This window comes from Anopheles ziemanni, chromosome X (assembly GCF_943734765.1).
Source record: "Anopheles ziemanni chromosome X, idAnoZiCoDA_A2_x.2, whole genome shotgun sequence".
NCBI classification, from domain to species: domain Eukaryota; kingdom Metazoa; phylum Arthropoda; class Insecta; order Diptera; family Culicidae; genus Anopheles; species Anopheles ziemanni.
This window is the reverse complement of record NC_080707.1, coordinates 14,674,301-14,688,572: the sequence shown is the minus strand read 5'-3', so window position 1 is coordinate 14,688,572 and position 14,272 is coordinate 14,674,301. Positions and strand designations below refer to the sequence as shown.

At 48.6% G+C, this 14,272-nt stretch overlaps 3 protein-coding genes across 3 annotated transcripts; 2 read left to right on the top strand and 1 right to left on the bottom strand.

Moving 5' to 3' along the window:
- LOC131291132 (uncharacterized) lies at positions 1-3,549 on the top strand. The gene is made up of 5 exons (XM_058320324.1): positions 1-199; positions 1,998-2,177; positions 2,238-2,943; positions 3,020-3,221; positions 3,289-3,549. The coding sequence occupies exons 1-5, from the start codon at positions 1-3 to the stop codon at positions 3,547-3,549; spliced, it is 1,548 nt and encodes a 515-aa protein (XP_058176307.1).
- Positions 3,550-4,048: 499 nt separating this feature from the next.
- On the bottom strand, positions 4,049-5,919 carry LOC131291131 (glycine receptor subunit alpha-2-like). The gene is made up of 4 exons (XM_058320323.1): positions 5,840-5,919; positions 5,173-5,353; positions 4,705-5,018; positions 4,049-4,076 (listed from the first exon to the last, which is right to left on the bottom strand). The coding sequence occupies exons 1-4, from the start codon at positions 5,917-5,919 to the stop codon at positions 4,049-4,051; spliced, it is 603 nt and encodes a 200-aa protein (XP_058176306.1).
- Positions 5,920-9,169: 3,250 nt separating this feature from the next.
- Positions 9,170-13,775, top strand: LOC131291130 (probable G-protein coupled receptor Mth-like 14). Its single transcript, XM_058320322.1, has 5 exons — positions 9,170-9,206; positions 9,319-9,590; positions 9,833-10,563; positions 11,132-11,295; positions 13,750-13,775. The coding sequence occupies exons 1-5, from the start codon at positions 9,170-9,172 to the stop codon at positions 13,773-13,775; spliced, it is 1,230 nt and encodes a 409-aa protein (XP_058176305.1).
- Positions 13,776-14,272: the final 497 nt, after the last annotated feature.

Genomic DNA, 14,272 nt, shown 5'->3' with positions numbered 1-14,272 from the left:
ATGCCTCGTCCATTTGACGGCATTGACCTATCGGTCGCAGACGATGAGCTCAGCGGATCGGGTACTAACTTCAACCCTAATTACGCCCTTGCACAGTCCACTCGGATGCATTCCTCCACGGTAGACAAACAACGCACGTCACGACACACGGCTCAGAAGGTGGTGAAAATCGGGCACGCATTTTCCTTTCCCGATCAAGGTGAGCAGACGTTTCCATCTTGATGCGCGAACCGAGGAAACCGTTTCCTTGGCGTAGCAGCCTCATAAATCGCATGCCTATAAATCCAGTCGGCTACCTACACCTTACCCTATACGCCATTGTTTCTGATTTGTGTGGCGTGGGCACTACACATTGGCGAAAATAATTCACCAGGCAGCAGGAAGTAGGTCACGCAGAGTGAGGAGATTGGGGAAGGGGGCTAGACGGTGAGTTTTCACAACAAACCCCTGAGCTCGGTGTGTGTATACTGACGTGTGATTTTAACATTCCACCGGCTTGCTGGATGTCAATTGATAACGCATCGCGCCCACCTTCGAGGTTTGGAAAAGTGAAATTCGTTTCCAGGTACTATAATTTCATTCATCGTAAGACACGCGATGAATAATAAAGTACCCAATCGCCAGCAGAAGGGAGGAAGGGGACCTGATGGTGAACACCTCACTACCTCGAAAAATCAACTGTCAACGTCAGCCGCACGTCGTCCGCGTGCCAAGGACTCTTTAACGTCACGTTTCTTCCACAATTTTCCTCCGCTTTCAATTTCGGGAAACACCCAACACGCTGTTTCCGCCGGTGCTCGGAGCGGGGAAGTGCGAGAAGTACTTTCCATTTTTACCAGGGACAGGGACGTCAAGATGATAGGCCGAGTTTGATGGACGTAGAAAAATCGGCCTGGATCTTCTCCCGGATCTCCGGAGCCTGTATAACCAGTAAATCTAAAACAAGTTAGCAAGTATTTGTCGACAAAACCTCACCATGGTGGGCCATGATTTGGTATTCCACCAGCATCTATTCCACGCTGGAGGTGGGGGAGGGTCGAAAATCTTGCTCCGCGCGAAACGTAAGCAAGCGCTAATAGAGAGACCCTTACCTTCACCGGAACTTTGTAGGAACTGGGGGGAATCGTGTGCTTTTGGACTGGAATCTTGTGAGAACCCGAGGAATCAGCTTCCCTGGCACAGAGGTATAGGACTCCGGACGTGGGGTGGATCCCTGTACGTGTCGAACAAAAGCGGCACGTAAACAAAACAAGAGAAACCGGGATTTAGTTTTGGGTAGTGGATCAAACAAAGTGTACCCATAGGGAATGTACGCGGATAGACGAGCAAGCGGCAAACTGTCTACACACTGTAGACACTTTATGTGCCATAAAAAATGTCACATTTCCCCACATTGAACTGCATTAGAATTCGCTACCGATTCGCACCCCATTTGATCCACAAATCTGTCAGTATCTCACCTTGGCAGTGACACCTAATCCTATAGGAATTTAAGAGAATAACACAGTTAATTATTCGTTATTACCTTCGCTGGTTGCTGTGACGCATGAACAAGAATTCCGATGGAACTTCCGGGTGGGCAACAAGTGCAGCAAGGCAACGCAACCCGTCCAGCCACAGCTGACAGGTGAACGGTGTTCGCATCCCCCTCCTCCCGAAGAGCGTCACCGCTGCATATAATAAATTATATCCGTGCGGGAGATATATGGAATGACATTACATTCGAGTACACGTAGCAGCACTAGCGATACACATTGCCGGAACATCCGTCTTCGTCGGGGCGGAATCAATGATGCCTCGTGACATGCGAGAAGAAAGAAACTAACTACCGTCTGAATGTACAGCTGCAAAATTCTAACGACTTACCGAGAAACTGGAAAAATAAGTTCGGCCGGGGGAGCAATTAGGTGGGAAACTTTACGATCAAGTTTCATTACACTTTGCCCGTTACGGTGTTGTTCGAATTAAATTTTCATGTTCCACTAACGCTATAAAAGAATCGAAGAAGGTGTACGAAACGAGCAGTGATTTATCGCGCCCATTCCGGGGTTGGTGTAAGAGTGGTGTCTCGATGAACTTTTCGGCGATAGTATTTCGTAGACTGTATTCCAAGCTCTTCAAGCTCAGGAATGATGGTGACTTTTTCGAACTGCTCGATCTGCAGTTGATATTATCAGGTAACAAGTACTAACCTCAAGGAGCAGTATCTGATGTCTGATGCGTATCTCTCTACGCAGCGATTCAGCTGAAGTCGCCTCGACTCTTGTTCCGGGTAGTCTTTATATTGTATCAGCTACTACTTCCGACTCAGTGCGTCTTTTGGTATATCCGCATATGGGTGGTAGCTACTACTGACCGCAATATACCGCTCACCGTTACCCTGACCTGCGCTGCGCTAGCGGTCACCAGCATCGTCATCCGGTATGCACTGATCCTGCAATGCTGCGATCGGTTCAGTGCGGTTAGAGCCTACATCAACTCTCGCCAATATCTGCGTGACCTCCCGGAGGCCCACGGGATCCGCGAGCGAGCCTTCCGGACGAACAACACCATCCTGGGGGTGTTGCAGGCGTACGGCCTGATGAACATTACCGTGTTTATGGCGACAGACATGCAGCAGCACGAGATATTTCGCATTCCGGACTATATCCGGCGCACGAACGAGCCGCTGTTCTGGGTGATGCATTATCTGATGCAGCCTATGGTCCTGACCGGTCTTGCGACCTACATGGGCACCTTCCTCCTCCCAAACGCGCTTTTGATTGGGTTGCGTGCCGAAATGCAGCTGGTGCAGCTAGGCTTCCAACGAGTGTTCCAGCTTGTTGACGTACGAGCTCAGGAAGCGGATCACCAGCAGAACTCGAACGCGCGCGAAGATCTGACCTGGCGTACGCTCCACCAAGAGCTCGCTGCCTGTGTGCATGAGCACTGCAAAGTCCTGCAGTGAGTATCACCACAAGGGCCGCTACGGATCTGCTAGCAGATTATGGAAGATTAAAAGAACGTGCACCTTTTACAGGAACGTGCGAGAGGTTCACCGAATCCTCAACATCTCGGTCATGGTGCAGTACTATTGCGCTCTGCTGGCACTCGCCGTCGACGCGTTCTTCATTTCCTATCACGGCTTCGACTTTGTGGCCTTCACCGTGGTGGTGTTTTCACTGCTACTCGTTTTCGAGTGGTTCTACCGCTGCAAGCTCGTCGAGGACCTGCAGGCGATCGTAAGTAGCAGCAGGAGGTTCGCCATTACAGCTACAAACACTCACCACCTTTTTACTTCCAATCAAGCACAATCACATTGGCTGGACGCTGTATAACGATAACTGGCCGGCTTGGTTGCAGTGCAGCCGCCGACACCGGACGTCACTGCGACAGTTTCGTGACACCCTCAACACCGTACTGGCCATCTCGCAGCGCAGCCTCTCCTGCCAGGGCAGCGACATCGTGGAGGTGTCTTGGCTGGCCTTCAGCAACCTGTTCAAGAGCAGCTACTCGGTGATGATGTTTCTGATAGAGATGCGTCGGTTAAATCGCACCAATCTACAGTGATATCCCTGTGTCAGCTGACATCATATGATCCTGCGCAAACGAAATGGAAGCTCTACCGCACCGGAACAGAAAGCTCCCAAAAGCTACCTCTCTACTTGCACGCAAACGTATTTTATGGCAACTAGCTTGCAAGTTGTACGGAATAAAAGTACGCAGCCAACCGCAGCCATTCCAGCAACAGCTTGAGCCTCCATCTTCCTAAACCAGGGCTATCGCAACGATTATGGTGGGATTGGTGGTTCGTTCGTCAACTTGTAATGAAGGGATGTGCTGATGATATGCCGCCAATGCCACAAAGTTTTAGTATATTGATTGGAGAGGCTTCAAGCTACATCAACACTTTAGATACACTACACCAATAAAGTCAGTATACAGTAGGCAAACCAGAAACAAACGCCATTTGCTTTGTGAAGAACAATTATTTAACCAAAGTATAAATGAAGAATTGCTCTTTGAACCATTCTCTTCATTTTTATGTACATTTGGACACGACACTAGTTTAGGTTCTGGACATATTCCCACACACTCTAAAAAGTGAGTTCACAGCACAATGTTTCAGCATGTGTTTAGCATTTGCTTGGTTGTTTGATGGTTGTTTGGGGTTATATGACACCAGTTTTGAACGCTTTAATCAGTTCAACTGTTCTGATGACAAATTTACTTCTTAGAGGAAGAGGTAGAATATCATCTGATCGCATGAAACTGAAGTTAAAAGCTACTATAAAGTTGCTGTTTTGTCGAGCATGAACAAAAATACAGTAACAAGATTGGTTTAGCGATGGAAACATGTGAGCCGTCTTGGAAATTTAGCAAGAACCGGTTGTTTGGCCGTCATATTGAATCATATGAGCGGGATGATGAGCTTTTATAATGGCAAATGGCTTTTGTTTCTGGTTTTCCCTGCTGTGTACTGACTTTGTTGGTGTAGCGTAGTAGGTTGTTGGTTGTTGTAGGTGGTGTTGGTGTAGCATTGTATATATATAGGGTTGTCGACGACTTACATGAGAGTTTACCATTAACGAGGCGCTGATTCCGGAGCAGCCTATCGATTTTGATTCCACGCGGCACTCGTCCACCTCGAACCTCGACACCATGCGTGCTGGAAAAACCATTCCCCCCCCCTCCCTCCCTCCCTCCCTCCCCCCACTGCAATACTCACAGCTTTCGATCATCATCGAGCAGATCTGCGTGTCGTGCGGGTAGGACTCGAACTTCATCGCGCACGACAGCACCAGCGTCAGCTTGGACATGTACAGCAGCGTCTTGTCGTGGTACAGCCAGAGGTAGTGGTTCGGTATGCTCATCTCGTGGAACGTCACCTTCTTGGCGTTCTTGAAGAAGCAGTCCGGCCGCCAGATGCTATGCAGCCAGTCGACGTCCAGTATCCGGTACTCCTCGCTCATGTTCTCCGGTAGCCGCAGGCGCGGATCGCGCCAGCTTTGTGCCAAAAAGATATCCGCCACGTACGTCTGGTCGCGGCGGAGAGGGTAAGCAGAGAAAGCAGCGAATTAAGTCCCGAATGTGGCACATTGGCTTCTTAATGGGCCGGGCGGTTGTTGCCCTAGATCGTGTGTGTTCGTGTGTTTTGCTGCCGGATGGGCGCGTATTGGTAGGATCGCTTACCATGGACTCCTCGTTGATGGAATCGATCGATAGAACGGTGACATGGAAGTAAACGACCGTCGGTTGGCCCAGCAGCTTGGGCGCCCGGTTCTTATCGTACGTCTTCTGTTGTGTCGGCAGTATGTCGGAGAGCGATAGGCTGGCGTGGTTCTTCGACAACTCGCCGATGTCGGAGTAGTTCCTGCAGAAACGGAAATGGACGCGGTTGAAGCGGGTCTTTGCGAGCAACATCAACCATAACCTAGGAATCTTCCTGGACATCCGTCCATCCAGCGGTAAAGGTTTCTTGTTCTGATTGCTGAATGTTCGAGAGTCTCCGTTGAAATATGATCGCGTAGTTTTGGGGTTTCCGATTGATAGAGCGGGGGAGAGAGAGAGTGAGTGAGAGGGAGAGAGTGGTTGGGCGACGGTTTTGTTGAATGTTGAACACTGCTGTAGGCTTGCACGCCGTTAGAACGAGGCCCGTACCACATGACACCAGACCTTGGCCTACTTTTGCAGGGCTTTGCGGACCACTACTCCGTGTATCCGGAGCTTGTTACTAGACGACACACCACTATATGTAGGCCACTGAGTTGATGAAGTCCATATTGGTTTCTTCGAAGCCGCTCTACATATATTCCACAAAACTCTAGATCACTGTAATCTCCTAGGAACCACTACTTACCGGTAGCCTTTGGCGTCCACTAGCAACGGTCGCAGACTGGCCAGCACCAATCCGATCACGACGGCGAGACTTTTCGCCATATCCGCGCACTGTTCGCCGGCGGCCTCGGAGAGCTCGAGCTAGGCTCCGGGGTGTGAACACACACGCACACACCAGGTCCCAGGTATTCCGTCGCACGGTAGCCAGCGGAAGCCAAATCCCGGTCCGTCGACTTTGGCTGCCTAATGGGTATCTTACCTTCAATTACTTGAAAGAAGGAGAGGGGGGACGGGACGGCGGTGGCCTTGCGTTTAGTTTTTCGGTTCGGTTTCTATGCGTTTTCGGAGTCAGCAAGGCAACTGCAAACCGAGGCCCTGTTCTTCCGCTGCGCTAATCGTCATCGATTTTCGTTCGCTGCGAATATGTGTGTGTTGTTTAGTGTCAACCGGTGATGGATGCGTGCACTCGTTCCGACGTTCCGCGAACCGCTCCCTTCCCCCGCCCGAGGTTGTGGCGATCAGTACCACCTCCACCACCGTCTCGACTTGGTCTTCATTGCGCTTGCGTGCCTTTCGGTAGTGTATCGGCTGATGTAACCAGTCCACTGGCTAACGGGCCACTGTTGTTGATCCCCGGCACACCTGGTGGCCGTTGTCCGTCTCATACACCACAACCTCCACCACCACCACCACCACCGGTCACTAGCTGAACTCCACGAACTCCTAGTACTAAAGACGTCCGGTGATTTCTTTCGATCGTAACGTATCAGGTCCAGCGTCGCACGACATCTGCGCCAGATACCGATACTACTCCTGACACCTTGCTCACCAACTCGTTGATCAACGCCTCTGGATCGTCGGTGAAGGCTACAATGCTCCAACCGAGCACATCACCACGCGCGGATACGTCTCGCATCGAACTAAGCCCGAGCGGCCGGTCAAACTCCCGAAACTCCCGAACCCGACGGCGCTCGGCTGGTCATCGGGTCTCGCGGGTCCTGCCCAGCTATATGCGCCATTACCACCCCCGCCCCGCGCGCCATCCGGTTCGCCATCCGGTAATGGCGATGGCGGTTTACATAATCCTATTTGCGGCCTGATATTCCTCCTATTCCTATTCTGCGCGATAAAAGGTCCCGGGGGGATGTGTGCAGTCGCTTCAGAGCCATCCATGCACACATACACAGGGGGCGTATCAAAACAGTGGACAGGTTCACCTCGGCGGTGGCAAGCGATCAACCGTTTTTCACACGTTTCGTTCCCCATCCCTCCTCCGCTTCCTCGTCCTCCACGAGGGAAACGAGATCCCACGGAGGTTTTCTACCGGTTGTGGTGATGGTACCGTTTTCGGTGTAGTCCTTCGAACTTGGCCCACAACCCCGCTCGAGTGTGTTGATAGTTGAAGACGGTGTATCACGTAACCGATACGCGAAACATGGCCGCCTACCCTCCCTCGTGCTCTAATGAACAGCGCGAAAACAGAAGGAGGAGGGGAGGTGTTGAAGGTGGAAACCTGCACATAATGTGATTTAATTTGTCCATCGCGCCCCACAGCCCCCGGCGAACCAACACACGACGCTCGATACGAATGGATGGTTCCAGGAAAGGGCTCGAGAGGTTACTCGCCTGTTTTGCTTACTGCTGGTCCCTCGAATTAAGGCGTTCCTCCCTCCCAGCTACTCCCCCGCCTGCAACGGCCCCCTTTTGACAGAGGATCACTAGGCACAACATTGGCAACGGTGACGTTGCTGTTCGCCGCCTTTTGCTACTCGCTCGCGCCAAAGTTGAACACCACGTTCGGGTATTTGATCACGGGACCATACTTGCACGATATGGCGTCCGTTGCTTCGGCTCTGGCAGTATTGGTAAGAGTAAATTTTCCGTCCCTGATTCGGCAGCGCGGGAATAACATTCCTAATCACTTTTCCTCACTCTTTTCGGTCTGGTTGTAGGATTCAAGGAAATATTTGCCATCCTTGAACGTCTTCAATACGATGTACGTGGACATTGCGAATGTGTTTGAGTATGATAACAAGAACAAGCGCGAGATATACGCACTTCTAATGGTGTTCTATACCGTCACCTACATACCGCTGTTGCCCAAGGGTTCTCCAACGGAGGTGATCTAATATGGAACAGAAAGATGCTCTGCCTCATGGATTCGTCATCTACAGTGTCACCGTGCCATTGAAGTTCGTGACAGCTGAGCGGTACCGTCGGTTAGAAAATCGTACCATAAGCGCCAGAGCTCACCATCTCGACGGCGTGGGTTCGAATCCCAACCGAGCACATAGGGTAAAAAGTCTCGTAAACTCTTACATGAACCAACAAGGTCGTTACGCCATGCATCATTAAAAACAATAAAGTTTGGAATGGAACAAAGCACGGCACGGAAACAGCCTATGGAAAATTCACAACTTCAAGATAAATTCGTGACGCTATTTGTGGTCTTAAAAATTTTAAACTATTTTTAAAAGGACTCAGGCCTTATCACCTGTATCATATAGGCCAGCATTCCAAAATCAGAGCTCTGCACAGATGCTCCGGATGACGCGGCAGTAGCATGCATCCACACCAACTGATAACGGGTCCCGTTATCAAGTAATCAGCCCAAGGGGTATCGATCGGGTCATGTCCTATCACAACAGTTTGGGATTTATCAACATTCAGCTCAAACCAGTCGGTTTTGGAGGTGTGGAGTCGAAGCCTCTCCCTTTAACCCGGAAAATAGCAACTCTTCCATCAAAGCCGTACGCTGTGGTTTAATAGTAATCCCCGATTACGCAACCTTCTGCACCTCTCTTGTATCGGTATGAATCCGTATCGTCCCGGTACACTGACGCGTTGCAGCGGTGATGCGCGATTCAGTTATCGCTTATCGCTTTATCAGTAAATTTATCAGTGTTCGTTCAGTGTTTATCCAACTGAACAAATATTGAAGGAAGAGTATTCGAGGGTGAGCTCCCACCAGAGACAGATCCCTCTAACGATGGTACGCCGGTAGTGTTAGATCTAAGTTCCGCCCTAAGAAGCCCAAAGCACAGAAGTCTCAGAAGTGGTTCGCGTGAGTGTGTTATTTGATCAGCGTGGGTAGTAGGGATGCTTTAGCGACCTTTCCAAATACCCCCTATCCGATGTGGGCCACATAAAACCCCGTTCGGAAGTAGAAATCGAAGAGGAACCAGAAGTGAACTCTCCACAGAAGACCGACCTCGTGGTCCAGGTGTAGCCAAGAGTTTCGCGCATAACTCTGAAGCGAGTGCTTAATCGAGAGTCAGTGACGATGGTGGACGAATCCTTTCGAAGTTCGATGGTGCTCTGGTGTGTGTTGGTGATGTGCGCGTGTTTGACAATGGTTAATGCTGCCCAGCTTGAAGGTAGTGGACAAGGTGAGTACTGCACGTACCAGGAGTACGACGAAGGTCCCTAACATAGGCTGGAAAGTTTTGGTGGTGGATGATGTGCTCGATCCAATCACTGACGATAACATTTCTCACTCAGGATACAACGACAAGAATGGGCAGGACATCGTGTCCGGAAGTCCAGTTCACGCGGGCGAAAGAAGTTCTGTCGTTCCGAAACCAAACGTGTCGGTTAGTGGCACTCCAGAGAACGCTACCGGGGGCGTGCAGCAGATCGTAGCAGCCGTGAAGCAAACCACAGTGGGTTTCGGCGAAGACGTTGAGGCAGCCGTAGAGAATATCTATACCAACATGACGACCTTTGATGGTGTGATGCCCATAGAGAACGTGACGGACTGCACTGGATATCAGGTAGGCACCCGACAGATAGCGTCCGTATCGCATAGTATGTCGATAAAGTTGGACTCACGTCCCGTGCACATGAAACGGAAGTATTGACTCGCCATATCAACAACACGTAGGATTTACGCAGGATTAAGTATTTTGCAAGAAAAAGTATTGAATATCAGACAAGCGTGCTACGATAATGTTGCGATATTGAGCAGTGCAAACCCCGTGATAACGTTGCTGTATTGCTTCGGTTTTGATTTTAGGTACTCGCAGATCAACCGGTGTACATTGGACCGTCAGTGAATTTCATCCGAAAATGCTGCCCCCAGGGACAGCGTATGGTACACGACGGGGATAACATAATCTCCTGCCAGCCGGAAGGGCCCCAGACAAACAGATCCACCATGAGCACCATCGTTGCCAAATTCTACGACGGATGCATCGAAGATTTAGAGGAAGACGCTGCGCTCGGGTTTATCTACGGTAATCCGTGCGTGACGGAGAGAGGTCTGGTGAGCTACGGACCCCACTTCATGGACACACTGTACGTAATCCAGAACGGATCGCTGCTCGTTATCTACAAGCGGCCGTACAATATCGAAGTCTTCAACAGCTACTGCTTGGATTACCGCATCTCGGACGCTACGATCGTGGCGTACGTGTGCCCGGAAGAGGTTAGCTTAGGTGCGGACTTTCTCCCGTGCCAGCTGATCTTGCTTACCGTGTGCCTGATATTCGCCATTCCGCTGCTGCTGCTGACGGCATTCTTCTACATGATCATCCCAGAGTTGCACGATCTGCACGGCAAAGCGTTGGCGATGAATTGTGTTAACTTTGCGTTCGCACTGCTGCTGGAGTCGTTCTTCCAGCATAAAGCCAGCGGAAAGCGGATGAATGCCGACCAGATCGTGCTGAAGAACTCCGCGGAGTACCTCATCCTGGCGACGTTCTTCTGGCTCCTGGTCAACTGTGCGAACAACTGTTTCCATGCCTGGTAAGAGGTGCTAACAGGCGGCTGGTGCTAGTGGACACCAGAGTGCATAAACAGTACCCTTTCCATCCATTCAGGTTCTACGCACCGAGAGCAAAGGATATCACTGCACGATGGGATCGATATCGATTTATCGGATACGCTTTAGTAGCGCAGTTAGTTCCTCTTTGGATAATACTATCCTTCTCAATCACATCACAAGGTAGGAGCGGTGTCTCATTCTCTCGCTTTCTCTCCAAACTGATTCATATTTTCCCTTTCTCCCCTCAGGGAACCCGGCCATAAAGAATTACCTCTTCCGGACGATAATGGTGATTTTGGTACTCACCTTTGTTTGTCTAATCGTCTGCTATGTCGGATTACGCCGGGTGATCAAACTTCACACTTTGTACAACGAGGTCAGGCAACGCTTACTGGAGCGGGGACAAGAGTTCAATGTTGAGCAGATGGCTCCAACACATATCCCGGCGGAAAAAATCAACAAAGTAATCTATATGTAAGTATGGCAAGTGTATCCCATTTGCGTATAAGCCAACCGATAATGGACCGTATCTTCTTCTTCTTCTTGTAGGACAAATTACACCGCCTTACTCTTCGTCGTGATGGCAATCGTATGGGTCTTTATGACGGCGTCGTACTACAGCACGTACAAGCTGCCAATCTTCTACGACATTCTTTTCGGCCTGCAGGGTATCGTCATGTTTATCATATTCATCTGTTTGCCCAAACCGAGAGGTGCGGTGAAACGGTGGCTTCGGGAACGTACCTCTGTGCGGCCGACGGAGTGCCAACCGTGCGACCAGGCCACCCTACAAACAAGTGCGAGTGCCATCATGCTTGTCCCCTTAAACGGAACGCAACGACTGGCCAATCCTCTGTCGCATTGCGGCCCTGCAGCAAATTTAAAACCCGCTCGCGAGCAAAACTTGCATGAACAGTGAACCCCAGCGGTGGATGAAAACGTTCCTGCATTTATGCAACGGGAATAACTCAGATGTGTGACGTGTAGATGGCGCTCTCTCCAACGATAGAATATTCGACACTGAGACTTTCAAAATTGTTGTCGGTGCCGATTACAATCATTTCCTCATGGCTCGGCGGAGCGTCGCCCCGATGGAGCAGTTCCTGGATGTCGCCAAACTTCGCAACGAGTGAACGCCGCAGTGCTCATTTTATTACCTGTCATCCATCATTGTCCGCCTAATAGAGTCGTTTAAGTGACTTAGTGTTCGAAGGCTACGTATCGTAGGCAACGTTGTAGATATGTAGGGAATAAATTTACGTTGAAGTAAGTCAATACTCTTAATGAAATGTGTATGTGTGTCTCTCTTTTGGTGTGTGTGTGTAATTTACCACCCATAAATCCGATAAGTATCTCAAGGGTACTTAACACTAGAATACATTACTTTTTATTAGTCGTTTTGACCCCTATTTTTAAAACGCTATAACTTCACTACATATTTTGTAAAATTTTTTAATTCTGTCAACTGTTGCTTTTTGATATATTTGTTGACTATCTGTTGGCGTTTTTATATTTTTTGATGTACCACGTCAATGTATCATTCCGCTAAAAGTTCAATGTGAATCGAATTTTAATCTTGGGGTAAAAATTACCCCAATTTGGATTCAAGTGTGAGTGTTCAAACGTGTGTCTAATACGTCCTACGTGAGTTTTACGGATACAATATGAATAAACAGAGAAAACAAGATGGTGCTAGTTATGCCAAAAACCATATCGGAACTCCCTACAATAGTTTAAGCTATATTAAATATTTAAATAAATTATAGCAAACAAGTAAAGCTTCGTCAATATGTTACTTAACGAATACAACAAGAAAATTGGATTCATACTCCTTTCATTCTTGGTTGTAACGACAAAAATTGAAGCAAATATTAATGAGGATTAAAACCCCCCGGCTTATGGGGGGGGGGGGGGGGGGGTCGGTCTCGGTTGGGATTCGAACCCACGCCGTCGAGGTGGTGAGCCCCGGCGCTCATGGGCCGATTTTCTAACCGGCGCTACCGCTCGGCTGTCGCGGACCCTCCAGTACACTAGTATGGATTGCGAAAAATCAAAGTTTTCCACATAATAGCAGTATTTTGCCTCACATTACCTTACTGTATTAAAATTGACTGTAACAATGTGCGACACATGTTGCTGCTGTTGACGATGGAGACGCCTAGTGCCTCTGGAGTTGGATCGAAGGTCTGAAGGAAGGCAAAGATACTAGGTTACAACTACAACCGTCCTTGCTGAAAGACTTATATAGGTCTTTAGAGTAATAAACGACACATAATGCAATTTTATTAGATTAAGCAGCTCATGGTTTTCACCATGACCCTGGAAACAGTTTTTTGGTAAACGCATGCAACACAAAGATAATTTGGTGGCTTTAATCCCTCCAATTGTAAGCAGTCCTTCCTTATTAAACCGCTACCGTACGGTTTCTCCATCCCACCATTTTCTTTCCATTCAACATTCCTCCCTCCTTGGCCCTCCCCACCTGCTCCTCCTTCCTGAGTAACTGATCAAGTACTTCGGTATTTTAATTTTTCTTGTATCTTTTATTCGATTTCTCTCTACAACATGATGATATATTGATTTTTCGTTTCTATTTTCCTACACGCTCCTTCTCTTTCTCTCTCTTTCTTTCTTTCTTTCTTTTTCGCTCTGTCTCTCTCTCTCTCTCTCTCTCTTTTTCTCTCTCTCTATCTCTCTCTCTCTCTCTCTCTCTCTCTCTCTCTCTCTCTCTCTTTCTCGTCTCCAATTAACTTTGTACGTTGGAATAGTCACATCTTTTCCGTTTCTTTCTGCTCAAACCATGGCTGTCCGCCTTCACTCCGTTCGCGTCCGTTTACCTTCGCCCATTTAACCTCGATTCGCAGTATACGCGTCGTATACTTTCCGCGCGTCCAATAAGTCCAATGGCCAATTAGGTTTATGTGTTATGAGTTGTTTACATGCTTGCCTCGTTCGGTGTACGTTCCAATCTGATTTGCCAATTGCGTCTCAATTGTTTTCCATTATATCCGCGGGGATCCTTCAGTAGTACTTGGGAATGAATTTTTTTTTTTGTATTTTTTTCCACTTCAAGATACAAGGGTTTGTTGGAGTGTTTGGTTTTAATTCTTCGTTTTGATTTTGCTGTTTTTCACTGGCTGCTTTCCCTCCTTCCTTTTCTCTTATAGATACCACGCTGTACACTGCACCTTGATGCCTCTGCACGACGAGGCCAGAGTCGCCGTTCCCCTTACCTCATCCCTTCCGCTGCAACCTTCACCTGGCGTGCGCCGCGCGTCACGACATTTGATTTGGAATCAAATTTACATCTTTGTTTTGTTTTCGTTTTTGTAGTGTTGTTGTGTTGTAACATTCACAGCGGTAAGTTTTAAATTTGCTTTTTAACATCAATCCAATGTGTTTCTGTGTGTGTGTTTGTATATCTGATCGGATGTTTGTCTGTAGTCTGGTAGCGTGTGGCGTATTATTTGCTCCAGTAATTCACTATCTGCAGTATGAGCTGTGGTCTGTGGGGTTGTATCTATAATTTTGAGCAGGCCCACAAATCTCCCGTGAGTCCTTCAGCTCTTTAGCATAATTTTTCAATAATTATACCAAACAAAAAAGGCTTCCACCAAAATTTGGCCACCGGAAAGGCAACACATATTACACCAAACACAATTAAGGTTTCATTGATGATTTAAAGTTGGG